General features: G+C 50.6%; 1 protein-coding gene across 1 annotated transcript in view; it reads left to right on the top strand.

The window, feature by feature from the left end:
• Positions 1 to 11,721: 11,721 nt before the first annotated feature.
• The window catches only part of LOC148430775 (RNA-binding protein FXR2-like), a 56,919-nt gene continuing 50,797 nt past the window's right edge, over positions 11,722 to 17,843 (top strand). Inside the window, exon 1 of the mRNA XM_088466473.1 lies at positions 11,722 to 11,853. Coding sequence (XP_088322599.1) covers positions 11,779 to 11,853 — 75 coding nt within the window. The 5' untranslated portion in view covers positions 11,722 to 11,778. The remainder of the gene's footprint in view (positions 11,854 to 17,843) is intronic.

Below are 17,843 nucleotides of genomic sequence, written 5' to 3'. Positions count from 1 at the left end.
CAAATTCAAAAGGGAAATTGGCCTATAACTGGCGGGAAAACACGGATCTTTCCCCTCTTTTGGAATCACTGTTATATGTGCATTAAGGGATTGGTCAGAAAATGGAGTTTGCTGCGATACAGCGTTACAAGCTCGGAGGAGAAGGGGAACAAGTTTATCTTTAAAAGCCTTATAGTTAGAGATGGGGAAACCATCTGGTGCCGGGCTTTATCCATTTGGAGATGTCTTTAGGGCATCTAACAATTCCAGTTCTGTAAAGAGTAAATCTAATGCCTGAGTCACCGCCACGGGGAGAGTCGGGAAATCAATGTCTTCTAAATAATCCTTTATCGCCAATTGAGCAGAATGTGAGCGAGCCTGCGTTAAATTATATAAGTCAGAGTAATAGTCTTGAAGTATTTGTGCAATTTCTGTATCAGTGGCATGTATGGCCCCTGTGGGATCCTTAAGTTTTAGAATGTAAGTCAGAGACCGCTGTGCCCTAAGTGCCCTCGCCAGCATCTTACCAGGCTTATTGCCCCACTATCTATATTGGCAGCGCCAGAATGCTCTCTTATCCCCTTCATTAAGCAAAGCATTGAGGGACGTTCTAGCGGTTTGCAATTCTACTAGAGTGTCGGGAGAGGAGGTAGTCTTATGGGCCTGTACTAGCAGTTTTATTTGAGATAGCAATGCCTCCCTACATTCCGTTTTCTGTTTCTTGAGGAATGAACCCAACTGAATACAGAGACCTCGTAGAACACACTCGTGGGCCTCCCACACAGACACTGGTGTAACAGTCAGTCACATTGGAAGAGATATATTCATCTATAAACTCAGAAAGTTGGGCCCTACAATGGGAATCTGAGTAATTGCTTGTTAAACTTCCAATGCCAGTGGCGAGGTGGGAGGTGGCGAATGCACAAGGACAATGAAATAGGGGCATGATCTGATCCTGTAATCCGGCCTATGGTTGCATTTAACAATAGGTCAAGATGAGCATGACTGACACAAAAGTAGTCTATGCGGGAGTATGTGCCATGTGGAGGAGAATAAAAGGTATAGTCCCTCTCAGCTGGATGGAGCAGCCTCCAAGTATCAGCTAGCTGATGATCATGAAGAATTGACCAAAACCGTCGTGCATCCTTAAGGGAAACCGGAGAAGCCCCAGAAGAGGTGTCTAAAGGAGGTTCAAGTCCCCACACATTCCTTCTATATGATGTTCAATAGATTCTAAAGCTTCTCGAAGATACCATATCTGACCCTGATTGGGCAGGTAGAAATTCACAAAAGTATACCTTTGGTTGGCTATGGTAGACTTCACCAGCAAGCCCCTACCAATGGAAGCAAATTTTAAAATTGAATTGGGAGAACAACGCCCACTGGGCTTGTCTGGGCTTGAGGCATTGGGCAGTCTTTAGAAACAGCAGATTTTTGTGGTCGGTGAATACTGATATTGGGAAACGGGCACCTTCCAGCAGGTAATGCCATTCTTCAAAGGCCAATTTGATGGCTAAGAGTTCTTTCTCACCAATGGGGTAGTTTTTTTCGGCAGGCAAGACTTTTTGGGAGAAAAATCCACATGGGTGTAATTTTTTTTCAGATCTTTGTGATAACACTGCCCCTACTCCTTCAGAGGAGGCGTCCACCTCAAGGATAAAAGGTTGAGTGACGTCAGGTTGGCAGAATACCGGAGAAGAAATTAATGACTGCTTTAATAACTGGAAGGCTGACTTTGCTTCTGGAGACCATTGCGTTGGCTTGGCACCCTTACGAGTTAATTCAGAGATAGGAACTGCCAAGGTAGAAAATCCTTTAATGAATTTCCTGTAGTAGTTGGCGGAACCCAGGAATATTTGGATGGCTTTTAAGGAATTGGGTTCAGCCCAGGAAAGTACTGCTTGAACCTTTTTGGGATCCATCTTGAGGCCGGTACCTGAAATTATGTACCCTAGAAAAGGAATGTCCGGTACTTCAGACACACATTTCTCAATTTTACAATAAAGCTGGTTAGAACTTAGGGCCTGATTCAGACCCACTCGCGAGCGGCTGTCCGCTCGCAAGTGGGTCGATGTTATGGACTGAGCATGCGCACGACGGAGGGAGCTCCGTCGTGCGCATGCGCCAGACGCGACGAGCGAAGGAAAGTCCTTCGCTCGTTGTGTCCGATCAAAGGGGGCGTGCTGTCAATGTTGATTGACAGCACGCCCCCTTTGGTGGGCGTGCCTCCCTGACGGGGGCGTTCCCACGGGAACGCCTCCCGTCAGAAGCCGGCCCACTGACATCACTAGTGATGTCAGTGGGAGTGATTTTGGCTCTGATAGAGCCAAAATCACTCCGGAGCTTGCGGTTGAAAACCTCAACCGCAGGCTCCGACTCGCAATTTCGATGGTCGCGATGGTCTCGACCATCGCGGCCATCACAATGCACGCTCGTATAGCCTGTGGGTGGTGACCCACAGCTATACGAGCGTCCAGGAGGACGCTCCATGAAAATGGAGCCCGGCCCTCATTCAGAGCGTGCGCTCTGCTCAGAGCGTACGGCTCTGAAAGAGGGCCTTAGTCTTCAGAGGACTTTTTTCCCTTGGTCACGAGTAACAAGATCACTGGAAAATATAAGGATATCAGCCAGGTATACAACCATTGAGTAGTACAGGAGGTCATGAAAAATTTTGTTTACGATATGTTGAAATACGGCTGGGGCATGCTCAGACCAAAGGGCATGACGAGTATGGGCATGACAAGGTATTCATAGTGCCCATCTCTAGTGTTGAATGCCGTTTTCCATTCGTCACCCAAGCGAATACGGATTAAAAATTGTATGCACCCCTTAGATCCGATTTCGTGAAGACCGTAGACCTGTTCACCTTATCAAAGAGCTCTGTGATCAGTGGTAATGGGTAGTCATTTTTGATGGTAATGTCTTGGAGTCCCCTATAATCAATACAGGGGAGAAGTCTGCCATCTTTTTTCTTAACGAAGAAGAACCCTGCATCGGCAGGAGAAGATGAAGGTCGAATGAAACCTTTCGCAAGATTCTCTTGAATGTACTCGGTCATTGATTTTGTCTCTGGCAGGGATAACGGATTAGTCTAACCCGGGAGACGTTTTTCCAGGTATTAACTCTATTGGACAATCCCATTCCCTGGGGGGAGTCAAAATATCAGCCCCCTGTTTGCTGAAAATTTCCAGATAAGAATGGTATTGGGATGGTAGTTTCTCAGCCAGAGCAGTATCAGAGACCCGAATGGGAACCACTTTCTCCAGACATGCTTTAGCACAGTTCTTACCCCAAGACAGGATATGCATGGTAGACCAATCGACCTGCGGGTTGTGCTTCTGTAGCCAAGGAAGTCCCTGAGTACAATGGCATGGGTAGCCTTAGGAATGACAAGAAATTAAATTTCTTCAGAGTGCAATGCTCCTACCTGGAGTTTAACAGTTGACGTGCAGTCAGTGATGGAGCCATGAGGAATCAAGACTGCCATCCACAGCCGACAGTGATATTGGATGGGACAAAGTCACAGTGGGAATATGAAGCCATAATATGTCTCTAGAAGCTGATGTAGATCTTCCAGGCTTGTTAAATATCTTACGGAAAGTGGCACTAAAGTCAGTATAAACAGACAGTAGTGGGTCGGCTCGTTCCCATAATGGGGATACTCAATCCAGAGATGGACCCAAGAGCAGGGAGACAATGTAAGCAATCTTGGTTTTCTCTGATGGAAAAATGGCAGGTTGCAGGGTAAAGTACACATCACATTGGTTTAAGAACAAGCGACACAACTTGGGGTTCCCGTCAAATGTATTAGGAGTTGGTCGGTGAAGTCTGGGTGCAGGAGGAATAGTCAATGCGGTCCTGCCGTAGAATTTAGGATCATATCCTGACGAGTGGAGATTTCCTGAAGATTTCCAGACGTCACGCAATATTGCTGAGGAGGTCCGGTGTAAGACTAATTCTTTGGACCGGATCCATGTGGCCAGTACAAACTGTCAGACTATTATTTGTTTGGTGTCTGGAGGAGTGTACAGAAAGCTGGCAGGCCTAAGGAGACTTCCTGGCATGTAGTGAAGAACACTTCCCTGACTGGGAATCGAACCCAGGTCTCGGCGGAGAGATGCCGGATCGTACCCACTAGACCACCAGGGACGTCAGTGTTGAAGACAAGTTATGTGCAATCAGAGGAGAGTGTGGCAGTAGTGTGACCAGGCTGATACTGGATTAGTACTGTAGAAATATAATATAACACTGTTATTACTGTAACCGGAATGCTGGAGTGGTAGATCTTGGCAACGCACTCACTAGGCTGGAACTGGGTTGTCGCTGTAGGCCAGGATCCAGGAGAACTCAGATGATAGCAGGACCGGATGCAGACAAAACACCGGAATGGGTAGTAGGTGATGATACCAGGAACGGCATCAAAGGGAGCAGGAACCGGGAACACTCACCATGTAGTGACAATGGTATACACAGGCGAGTTGTAGGTTCGGATAACAGGATCAGGAAAGTATTCTCTGTGCAACTAGTGGGATAGCTGCCTCAGGCATAGAAAGGCATATACAGAATCGGATGCTGACCAGACACTGGAATGGATAGTGGATGATGACACCAGGGACGGCATCAATGGTGCAGGAATCAGGAACACTCACCATGCTATGAGAATGGTATACATAGGCGAGTTGTAGGTTCAGATAACAGGATCAGGTAGGTATTCACTGTGCAACTAGTGAGATAGCTGCCTCGGGCATAGAAAGGCATAGACAGAACCGGATTCAGACTGGACACCGGAATGGATAGTGGATGATATTACCTGGAACAGCATCAACGGTGCAGGAACCAGGAACACTCACCATGCTATGAGAATGGTATACATAGGCGAGTTGTAGGCTCGTATAACAGGAACAGGTAAGTATTCACTGTGCAACTAGTGAGATAGCTGCCTCGGGCATAGACAGAATCGGATGCTGACCGGACACTGGAATGGATAGTGGATGATGACACCAGGGACGGCATCAATGGTGCAGGAACACTCACCATGCTATGAGAATGGTATACATAGGTGAGTTGTAGGTTCGGATAACAGGATCAGGTAGGTATTCACTGTGCAACTAGTGGGATAGCTGCCTCGGGCATAGACAGAACCGGATTCAGACCGGACACCGGAATGGATAGTGGATGATGATACTAGGAACAGCATCAACGGTGCAGGAACCAGGAACACTCACCGTGCTATGAGAATGGTATACATAGGCGAATTGTAGGCTCGTATAAGAGGAATAGGTAGGTATTCACTGTGCAACTAGTGGGATAGCTGCCTCGGGCACAGACAGAACCGGATTCAGACCGGACACCGGAATGGATAGTGGATGATGATACTAGGAACAGCATCAACGGTGCAGGAACCAGGAACACTCATCATGCAAAGAGAATGTCGGATATCAGGAACAGGCTGAGATTCTCTGTGCAGCCAGTGGAATAGCTGCCCCAGGTGTAGATCACTTGCAGGAATCCGTGTAGCAGAAGGAAGCAAAACTGCACAAACACGATACAAGCAAGCAACAGGCGCTCAGTATAGCTCACTCATCTGGGATGTGATCGAGAACGCTGGCAGAATCGGTAAGTGACCCGGTGGCAGGGGAAACAGACCCGGGTTGTGACACAAATGAAACGGCACAAAATGGGCGGCTTGAAATAATCAGCGCACCTGGTCCCTGCAGCTTAAATGGTGACGCTCCACGCCTAATTCGCCAGAGGACCGCGCAAAATCGTTCCCATTCAGTGCTGGAACCTGTATCCTCACAATGGCGTCATACAATTACATACAAAACAAAGAAAAACAACTATAGCACAATAGGAACATTCAAAATAAACTTATGGAGCTGAGACAGTCCACCCTTCTGTGTAATAGATCTTGTGACGGAATGTTGAGTTTATCCGTCTCCAAGCAAAGAGGAAACGTAGATCCGCCACACGCCAACTGGTCTGTGCACCCTTACTTGGTGTAATAGGGACAAAGGTCTCAAGTGGTCTATTGCTGCCACGTGACAGTATAGCTACATGGCGACCGTGTGCCTACATGGCCCTCCCACAAAACACAACAGTTCCGTGTGATCGCATGGTTGCCGACCAGTTCCCGTTCGGAAAATGTTCATTTCACGTAAAGACTTCCGCTCAAGATCCTTCGGAGTCAGCTGGAGATTTCACTTCTGCGCATTCACTGTGTGATAAAAGCCGCCATTAGCGTCCGTGAAAAGGGTTGTGTCCGACTTCCAATATGTTCAAAAGTCTATGTGCCAAATATAACTGCCCGGATTCCGGCAAGTTAGCGGCAAATGTTTAGTAAGACAAAACCCTCCGACTGTGTTACTGCTGACTCACTGAGATCTCAGCCCTTCCACGGACCCTCACCCTGGGCCTGGGCCAGAGATGTGCGCTAATGTACACAGCGGCTGAGTGAAAATACGCAAAAGGACAAAAGCAAAATCCTGTCATGCGCAACGCTAACAAGGTCATGGCCAATGTCACCTTGGGAGGGGTCACCCAGGAGGATTGTGGGAGCCTGGCAGGGGCACCATTTGCTGCATCGCCAGTTCCAGATGAACCAGGCCCTACATCTGCCATGTTTCCAATGCTCCCCCTATCAATCAGCTCTGATCCTGTCTGTCTGCCCTCCTATAGCACTGCTTCCCTGCTGCTATCACAGTGACCAGCATGTTATATTCTACAGTGACCGGCACGTTATACTCAGCCTACAGTGACCAGCACATTATACTCACCTTACAGTGACCGGCACGTTATACTCAGCCTACAGTGACCAGCATGTTATATTCTACAGTGACCGGCACGTTATACTCATCTTACTGTGACCGGCACGTTATACTCAGCCTACAGTGACCAGCATGTTATATTCTACAGTGACCGGAACGTTATACTCACCTTACAGTGACCGGCACGTTATACTCACCTTACAGTGACCGACATGTTATACTCACCTTAGAGTGAGCGGCACTTTATACTCAGCCTACAGTGACCAGCATGTTATATTCTACAGTCACCGGCATGTTATACTCGCCTTACAGTGACCGGCATGTTATACTCACCTTACAGTGACCAGCATGTTATACTCAGCATACAGTGACCGGCACGTTATACTCAGCCTACAGTGACCAGCATGTTATATTCTACAGTGACCGGCACGTTATACTCAGCCTACAGTGACCGGCATGTTATATTCTACAGTGACCGGCATGTTATACTCACCTTACAGTGACCGGCATGTTATACTCAGCCAACAGTGACTGGAATGTTATATTCTACAGTCACCAGCATGTTCTACTCACCTTACAGTGACCGGCACGTTATATTCTACAGTGCCGGCATTTTATACTCGGCCTACAGTGACCTACCGTCACCGGCATGTTATACTCACCTTACAGTCACCGGCATGTTATACTCACCCTACAGTGACTGGCACGTTATACTCATTCTACAGTGAGCGGCACGTTATACTCACTCTACAGTGACCGGCACATTATACTCACCCTACAGTGATAAACTCACCCTACAGTGACCAGCACGTTATACTCACCCTAGAGTGACCGGCATGTTATACTCAGCCAACAGTGACCGGCATGTTATACTCACCTTACAGAGATCAGCACGTTATACTCAGCCTACAGTGACATACTCACCCTACAGTGACCAGCATGTTATATTCTACAGTGACCGGCACGTTATACTCACCCTAGAGTGACCAGCATGTTATATTCTGCAGTGACCGGCACATTATACTCACTCTACAGTGACTGGTACGTTATACTCACTCTACAGTGACTGGCATATTATACTCACTCTACAGTGACCGGCAGATTATACTCACTCTACAGTGACCGGCATGTTATATTCTACAGTCACCGGCATGTTATACTCAGCCAACAGTTACTGGCATGTTATATTCTACAGTCACCGGCATGTTATGCTCAGCCAACAGTGACCGGCATGTTATACTCACCTTACAGTGACCTAGCACGTTATACTCAGCCTACAGTGACCGGCATGTTCTACTCACCCTAGAGTGACCGGCACGTTATACTCACCCTAGAGTGACCGGCACATTATACTCACTCTACAGTGACTGGCACGTTATACTCACTCTACAGTGACCGGCATGTTATACTCACCTTAGAGTGACCAGCATGTTATATTCAACCGACAGTGACCGGCACGTTACATTCACTATACAGTGAGCGTCAAGTAATATTTTACAGTGACTGGCACGTTATACTCACCCTACAGTGACCGGTGTGTTATGCTCACTCTACAGTGACCGGCACGCTTACTCTACAGTGACCGGCATGTTATGCTCACTTTACAGTGACCGCCACTTTATACTCACCCTACAGTGACCGGCATATTATATTCTACAGTGACCGGCACATTATGCTCACTCTACAGTGACCGGCACGTTATGCTCACTTTACAGTGACCGGTGTGTTATACTCACTCTACAGTGACCGGCACGCTTACTCTACAGTGACCGGCACGTTATGCTCACTTTACAGTGACCGGTGTGTTATACTCACTCTACAGTGACCGGCATGTTATGCTTACTCTATAGTGACAGCACGTTATGCTCACTCTACAGTGACCGTCATTTTAAACTCACCGTGCAGTGACCGGCATGTTATTCTACAGTGTTGGCACGTTATACTCACACTACAGTGACCGGCACAATATACTCACTCTAAAGTGACCGGCACATTATACTCACTGTACAGTGACCGGCACGTTATGCTCACTCTACAGTGACCGGCACATTATACTCACCCTACAGTGAGCGGTACGTTATACTCACCCTACTGTGCCCGGCATATTGTACTCACTCTACAGTGACCGGCACATTATGCTCACTCTACAGTGACCGGCACATTATGCTCACTCTACAGTGACAGGCACGTTATGCTCACTCTACAGTGACAGGCACGTTATGCTCACTCTACAGTGACAGGCACGTTATGCTCACTCTACAGTGACCGTTATGTTATAGTTACTCTACAGTGACAGGTACGTTATACCCACTCTACAGTGACCAGTACGTTATACGCACTCTACAGTGACCGGCACGTTATACCCACTCTACAGTGACCGGCACATTTTGCTCACTCTACAGTGACCGGCACGTTATGTTCACTCTACAGTGACCGGCACATTATACTCACCCTACTGTGAGCGGTACGTTATACTCACCCTACAGTGACCAACATGTTATATTGTACAGTGACCGGTACGTTATACTCACCCTAGAGTGACCGGCATATTGTACTCACCCTATAGTGACCGGCATTTTATACTCACTCTACAGTGACCGGCACGTTATATTCTACAGTGACCGGCACGTTATGTTCACTCTGCAGTGACCGCCACGTTATGCTCACTCTGCAGTGACCGCCACGTTATGCTCACTCTACAGTGACCGGCACGTTATGCCCACTCTGCAGTGACCGGTACGTTATCCCCATTCTGCAGTGACCGGTACGTTATACCCATTCTACAGTGACCGGTACGTTATACTCACTCTATAGTGACCGGTACGTTATACTCACTCTATAGTGACCGGCACGTTATACCCACTCTACAGTGACCGGCACGTTATACCCACTCTACAGTGACCGGCATTTTATACTCACTCTGAGAGGGATAAGCAGTGACTTGCTAAGATGCAGTGATGCTCTGCAGGATATGAGTGGATATGAGCGATGATCTGCATTGAAAGGAGGATACCATACTCTGCAGAGCAGATGAACATTAGTGTGATGAGAAGTGATTTATCCCAGGTGGGTGGAGATGCTCTGCAGATCAGACTAGTAGGGAGTGATGTTCTGGAAGTAAGACTGATGGGAAGTAATGCTCTGCAGATCAGACTGGTGGGCAGTGATTCTCTACAAATCCAAGTGGAGAGGAGTGATACTTTGCAGATTTGGGGATCAGGAGTAATGTTCTTCTGGTGGTGAGGAGTGATAGTTGGCAGATTTGGGGATGAGGAGTAATGGTCTTCAGGTGGTGAGGAGTGAAGCGTTGCAGGACAGGAGATGTATTCTGTAAAGTGGTTCTCTGAGACAATGGAAGGTGAATATTAAAATGCTCTGCAGATCAGAGTATGTGGAAAGCAATACTCTGCAGTGTAGGAAGTGAGTGTGATGCGCTGCAGTGTAGGGGTAAGAGTGATGATAAGCTGGCAGAGGGAGAGTGATACTCTGCAGTTAGCTGGAGGTGTGATGCATTGCAGAGTAGAGGGAAGAGTTGCTCTGTAATAAAGGAGAGGAATGATGCTCTGCGTGGGAGGAGTGATGCTTTATAGCAGGGGTGAGGAACCTTTTTTCTGCCGAGGGTCATTTTGAGATGTATATAACATTATTCGCGGGCCCGGTGCAGGTCACGCCCCCTCCACGTGACATCACATGGGGGCAGGGCCACAATCGCCAGTGATTACTGCAATGCCTGGAGCATCCTGAGGATGCTCCGGGGAGCTGTAAGGACACTCCAGGCTGCACTGCTGCATAGATTCTGGCCGCCGGGTGCCATCCTAGGCAGATGAGGTAGCAGGAAAGGCTCAGAGGGCCAGACCAAATGATTCCGGGGGCCTTATACGGCGTCCGGGCCTGAGGTTCCCCATCCCTGCTTTATAGGAAGGTGGGGGTGTGATGATGCTCTGCAAATGGGGAAGTGATGCTCTGCAGTGTAGGGAAAGAGTGTTTTCTCTGCAGCGTAGGGAAAGGAGTGATGCTCTGCAGGCAGGGGGTGGACTAATGCTCTGCAGAGTGTGAGCTCTGCTGCCCTGCTGAGTATTTGGGTAGTATGACAGCTGATGCAGTGATTTGTGTATATCATATACCTGATGCGGCGCTGCGGAGCCCCTGTGGCGCCATTATCACTAAAGGATCATAAGGGTAATAAGGAAAAAGTTGGACTCTTCTCAGTGCCGGGGAAGAGAGATGCTCTGCAGTGTAGGGGAGAGTGATGCTCTGCAGTGCAGGGGAGGAGAGATGCTCTGCAGATTATGGTAGGAGAGATGCTCTGCAGGGTAGGGGAGGAGTGATGCTCTGCAGTGTAGGGGAGAGTGATACTCTGCAGAGTAGGGTAGGAGAGATGCTCTGCAGGGTAGGGGAGGTGATGCTCTGCAGAGTAGGGGAGGAAAGATGCTCTACAGAGTAGGAGAGGAGAGATGCTCTGTAGGGTAGGGGAGTAGTGATACTCTGTGGTGTAAGGGCAGGAGTGATATGCTCTGCAGGGAAGGGAAGGAGTAATGCTCTGCAGTGTAGGGTAGAGAGGCGTGATGCTCTGCAGTGATTTCTGTGGGCGTTCCTCATATTATTCAGACACTTTGGCCGCGTGACGTCGGAGGCGGAGATTGTAGCATAGCTCCGCCCCTGTGTCTTTGCAGCCAATCGCCGCACAAACACGCTGCTATTTTTGTAGCTTGCCCTTATAAGTTTCTGTTTCCATAACAACGGCACTCGCCCAATCAACGAGCAGGAATTCTATATCTCCGCCCATTTGAGCTGTTTCTCCACGCCTGTCAAGTTACTGCGCATGTGTTACGCTGTCCAATAGTCTGTGTCTATTGGATTCCGGCAGCCAATCGACAGCATGGATGTCACATGTGACACAGGGGACTATTGATTGGTGGACTATAACGTGCTAACAAATCGGCATCAGTCAGATCCTACTTGTAGCCAATCACGTGAGAGACTGACCCTACAGTGCACCAATCAGAGAACAGATACGGGTCTGTCCTCTCACATGAACACTAGAGCTGGCAGCAGCATGGACGGGATAGAGGTGGAAGTGCGGGGACCCAGCGGCGCCTTCTACACGGTGAGCCCCGGGTATACCACCCATGTCATCCCTATATACCACCCCCATCACTGTTACCCCCTTTATACCGCCCTCTGTTACTGTTACCCCTATATAACGCCTTCCCGTCACTGCCACCCCCTATATACCACCCCTCATCCCTGTCACCCCTATATACCGCCCCTCATCCCTGTCACCCCTATATACCGCCCCTCATCCCTGTCACCCCCTATATAACGCCCTCCCGTCACTGTCACCCTCTATATACCTACCCCATTACTGTTACCCCCTTTATACCGCCTTCTATTACTGTTACTCCTATATAACGCCCTCCCTTCACTGCCACCCCCTGTATACCACCCATGTCACCCCTATATACCACCCCTCATCCCTGTCACCCCCTATATACCGCCCTCCCGTCACTGTCACCCTCTATATACCACCCCTCATCCCTGTCACCCCCTATATACCGCCCCTCATCCCTGTCACCCCCTATATACCACCCTTCATTCCTGTCACCCCCTATATACCACCCCTCATCCCTGTCACCCCTATATACCGCCCCTCATCCCTGTCACCCCTATATACCACCCCTCATCCCTGTCACCCCTATATACCGCCCCTCATCCCTGTCACCCCCTATATACCGCCCCCTCATCCCTGTCACCCCCTATATACCGCCCCTCATCCCTGTCACCCCTATATACCGCCCCTCATCCCTGTCACCCCCTATATACCGCCCCTCATCCCTGTCACCCCCTATATAACGCCCTCCCCTCACTGTCACCCTCTATATACCACCCATGTCATCCCTATATACCTACCCCATTACTGTTACCCCCTTTATACCGCCTTCTATTACTGTTACTCCTATATAACGCCCTCCCTTCACTGCCACCCCCTGTATACCACCCATGTCACCCCTATATACCACCCCTCATCCCTGTCACCCCCTATATACCGCCCTCCCGTCACTGTCACCCTCTATATACCACCCCTCATCCCTGTCACCCCCTATATACCGCCCCTCATCCCTGTCACCCCCTATATACCACCCTTCATTCCTGTCACCCCCTATATACCACCCCTCATCCCTGTCACCCCTATATACCGCCCCTCATCCCTGTCACCCCTATATACCACCCCTCATCCCTGTCACCCCTATATACCGCCCCTCATCCCTGTCACCCCCTATATACCGCCCCTCATCCCTGTCACCCCCTATATACCGCCCCTCATCCCTGTCACCCCTATATACCGCCCCTCATCCCTGTCACCCCCTATATACCGCCCCTCATCCCTGTCACCCCCTATATACCGCCCTCCCGTCACTGTCACCCTCTATATACCACCCCTCATCCCTGTCACCCCCCTATATACCGCCCCTCATCCCTGTCACCCCCTATATACCACCCTTCATTCCTGTCACCCCCTATATACCACCCTTCATTCCTGTCACCCCCTATATACCACCCCTCATCCCTGTCACCCCCTATATACCACCCCTCATCCCTGTCACCCCCTATATACCGCCCTCCCGTCACTGTCACCCCCTATATACCGCCCCTCATCCCTGTCACCCCCTATATACCGCCCTCCCGTCACTGTCACCCTCTATATACCACCCATGTCATCCCTATATACCTACCCCATTACTGTTACCCCCCTTTATACCGCCTTCTATTACTGTTACTCCTATATAACGCCCTCCCTTCACTGCCACCCCCTGTATACCACCCATGTCACCCCTATATACCACCCCTCATCCCTGTCACCCCCTATATACCGCCCTCCCGTCACTGTCACCCTCTATATACCACCCCTCATCCCTGTCACCCCCTATATACCGCCCCTCATCCCTGTCACCCCCTATATACCACCCTTCATTCCTGTCACCCCCTATATACCACCCTTCATTCCTGTCACCCCCTATATACCACAGTTCATCCCTGTCACCCCCTATATACCACCATTCATTCCTGTCACCCCCTATATACCACCCCTCATCCCTGTCACCCCCTATATACCGCCCTCCCGTCACTGTCACCCTCTATATACCACCCCTCATCCCTGTCACCCCCTATATACCGCCCCTCATCCCTGTCACCCCCTATATACCACCCTTCATTCCTGTCACCCCCTATATACCACCCTTCATTCCTGTCACCCCCTATATACCACAGTTCATCCCTGTCACCCCCTATATACCACCCCTCATCCCTGTCACCCCCTATATACCGCCCTCCCGTCACTGTCACCCCCTATATACCGCCCCTCATCCCTGTCACCCCCTATATACCGCCCTCCCGTCACTGTCACCCTCTATATACCACCCATGTCATCCCTATATACCTACCCCATTACTGTTACCCCCTTTATACCGCCTTCTATTACTGTTACTCCTATATAACGCCCTCCCTTCACTGCCACCCCCTGTATACCACCCATGTCACCCCTATATACCACCCCTCATCCCTGTCACCCCCTATATACCGCCCTCCCGTCACTGTCACCCTCTATATACCACCCCTCATCCCTGTCACCCCCTATATACCGCCCCTCATCCCTGTCACCCCCTATATACCACCCTTCATTCCTGTCACCCCCTATATACCACCCTTCATTCCTGTCACCCCCTATATACCACAGTTCATCCCTGTCACCCCCTATATACCACCCTTCATTCCTGTCACCCCCTATATACCACCCCTCATCCCTGTCACCCCCTATATACCGCCCTCCCGTCAGTGTCACCCTCTATATACCACCCATGTCACCCTCTATATACCACCCATGTCACTCTCTATATACCACCCATGTCACCCATATATACCACCCATGTCATCCCTATAAACCACCCTTCATCCCTGTCACCCCCTATATACCGCCCTCCCGTCACTGTCACCCCCTATATACCACCCCTCATCCCTGTCACCCCCTATATACCGCCCCTCATCCCTGTCACCCCCTATATACCACCCCTCATCCCTGTCACCCCCTATATACCGCCCCTCATCCCTGTCACCCCCTATATACCACCCTTCATCCCTGTCACCCCCCTATATACCACCCTTCATCCCTGTCACCCCCTATATACCACCCTTCATCCCTGTCACCCCCTATATACCACCCCTCATCCCTGTCACCCCCTATATACCACCCCTCATCCCTGTCACCCCCTATATACCGCCCTCCCGTCACTGTCACCCTCTATATACCACCCATGTCACCCTCTATATACCACCCATGTCACCCTCTATATACCACCCATGTCACCCATATATACCACCCATGTCATCCCTATAAACCACCCTTCATCCCTGTCACCCCCTATATACCGCCCTCCCGTCACTGTCACCCTCTATATACCACCCCTCATCCCTGTCACCCCCTATATACCGCCCCTCATCCCTGTCACCCCCTATATACCACCCCTCATCCCTGTCACCCCCTATATACCGCCCCTCATCCCTGACCCCCTATATACCACCCTTCATCCCTGTCACCCCCTATATACCACCCTTCATCCCTGTCACCCCCTATATACCACCCTTCATCCCTGTCACCCCCTATATACCACCCTTCATCCCTGTCACCCCCTATATACCACCCCTCATCCCTGTCACCCCCTATATACCGCCCTCCCGTCACTGTCACCCTCTATATACCACCCATGTCACCCTCTATATACCACCCATGTCACACTCTATATACCACCCATGTCACCCTCTATATACCACCCATGTCATCCCTATAAACCACCCTTCATCCCTGTCACCCCCTATATACCGCCCTCCCGTCACTGTCACCCTCTATATACCACCCCTCATCCCTGTCACCCCCTATATACCGCCCCTCATCCCTGTCACCCCCTATATACCACCCCTCATCCCTGTCACCCCCTATATACCGCCCCTCATCCCTGTCACCCCCTATATACCACCCCTCATCCCTGTCACCCCCTATATACCACCCTTCATCCCTGTCACCCCCTATATACCACCCTTCATCCCTGTCACCCCCTATATACCACCCTTCATCCCTGTCACCCCCTATATACCACCCCTCATCCCTGTCACCCTCTATATACCACCCATGTCACCCTCTATATACCACCCATGTCACCCTCTATATACCACCCATGTCACCCATATATACCACCCATGTCATCCCTATAAACCACCCTTCATCCCTGTCACCCCCTATATACCGCCCCTCATCCCTGTCACCCCCTATATACCGCCCTCCCGTCACTGTCACCCTCTATATACCACCCATGTCACCCTCTATATACCACCCATGTCACCCTCTATATACCACCCATGTCACCCTCTATATACCACCCATGTCACCCTCTATATACCACCCATGTCACCCCTATATACCACCCATGTCACCCCTATATACCACCCATGTTATCCCTATATACCTCCCCCATTACTGTTACCCCCTTTATACCGCCTTCTATTACTGTTACTCCTATATAACGCCCTCCCTTCACTGCCATCCCCTGTATACCGCCCATGTCACCCCTATATACCACCCCTCATCCCTGTCACCCCCTATATACCGCCCTCCCGTCACTGTCACCCTCTATATACCACCCCTCATCACTGTCACCCTCTATATACCGCCCCTCATTCCTGTCACCCTCTATATACCACCCCTCATCCCTGTCACCCCCTGTATACCACCCCTCATCATTGTCACCCCCTATATCCCGCTCCTCATCCCTGTCACCCCCTATATACCGCCCTCCTGTCACTGTCACCCCTATATACCACCCTTCTTCCCTGTCACCCCTATATACCACCCCCATCCCTGTCACCCCCTATATACCACTCCCCATCCCTGTCACCCCTATATACCACTCCCCATCCCTGTCACCCCCTATATACCACCCCTCATCCCTGTCACCCCCTATATACCACCCCTCATCCCTGTCACCCCCTATATACCACCCCTCATCCCTGTCACCCCCTATATACCACCCCTCATCCCTGTCACCCTCTATATACCACCCCTCATCCCTGTCACCCCCTGTATACCGCCCCATCACTGTCACCCCCCCTATATACTGCCCCCATCACTGTCACCCCCCTATATGCCGCCCCTCTTCCCTGTCACCCCCTATATGCCGCCCCTCTTCCCTGTCACCCCCTATATGCCGCCCCTCTTCCCTGTCACCCCCTATATGCCGCCCCTCCTCCCTGTCACCCCCTATATGCCGCCCCTCCTCCCTGTCACCCCCTATATGCCGCCCCTCCTCCCTGTCACCCCCTATATGCCGCCCCTCCTCCCTGTCACCCCCTATATGCCGCCCCTCCTCCCTGTCACCCCCTATATGCCGCCCCTCCTCCCTGTCACCCCCTATATGCCGCCCCTCCTCCCTGTCACCCCCTATATGCCGCCCCTCCTCCCTGTCACCCCCTATATGTCACCCCTCCTCCCTGTTACCCCTGTATGCCACCCCTCCTCCCTGTCACCCCCTGTATACCGCCTCTCCTCCCTGTCACCCCCTGTATACCGCCCCCCATCACTGTCATCCTCTGTATACCACCCCTTATCACTGTCACCCCCTATATACCACTCCCCATCACTGTCACCCCCTATTTCTACCTCAGGGTCCATAGGGGGTCCACAGGGTTGACCTTGGGGTATAGGTTGGGAACCAAATCCGGGCACCACGCAGTTAAAGCTTTTAGCTCCCAGGAAGCACTGGGTCCACTCTTCCTATAACCCCACCCCCAAGCCAGAGGCACTTCAGTTTATGTTGGTGCCCGGCTGGAGTCGGGTAACCTTTAGCACAGGGGGTGGGCTGATTAGCAGCCCCTAAGCTTATTTTTATTTTACTGTTGGACTCCTCAGAGCGGCAGCGTCGCACTGTCCATAGGACGTCCAAGCTGCCGCTCCGTCACCCCGGGTCTGAATGAGGCCCTAAATCTGTTAAGTCTTTTGGTCCTCAGGGTCAGCCTAAAGGCCTGTTTTTTCCTAGGCTGTCGGCCTCCACG

Source organism: Taudactylus pleione, unplaced genomic scaffold, assembly GCF_031769625.1.
Source record: "Taudactylus pleione unplaced genomic scaffold, aTauple2 ptg003193l, whole genome shotgun sequence".
NCBI classification, from domain to species: domain Eukaryota; kingdom Metazoa; phylum Chordata; class Amphibia; order Anura; family Myobatrachidae; genus Taudactylus; species Taudactylus pleione.
Note: the sequence above shows the minus strand (reverse complement) of the source record. Positions and strands in the feature narration are given on the sequence as shown.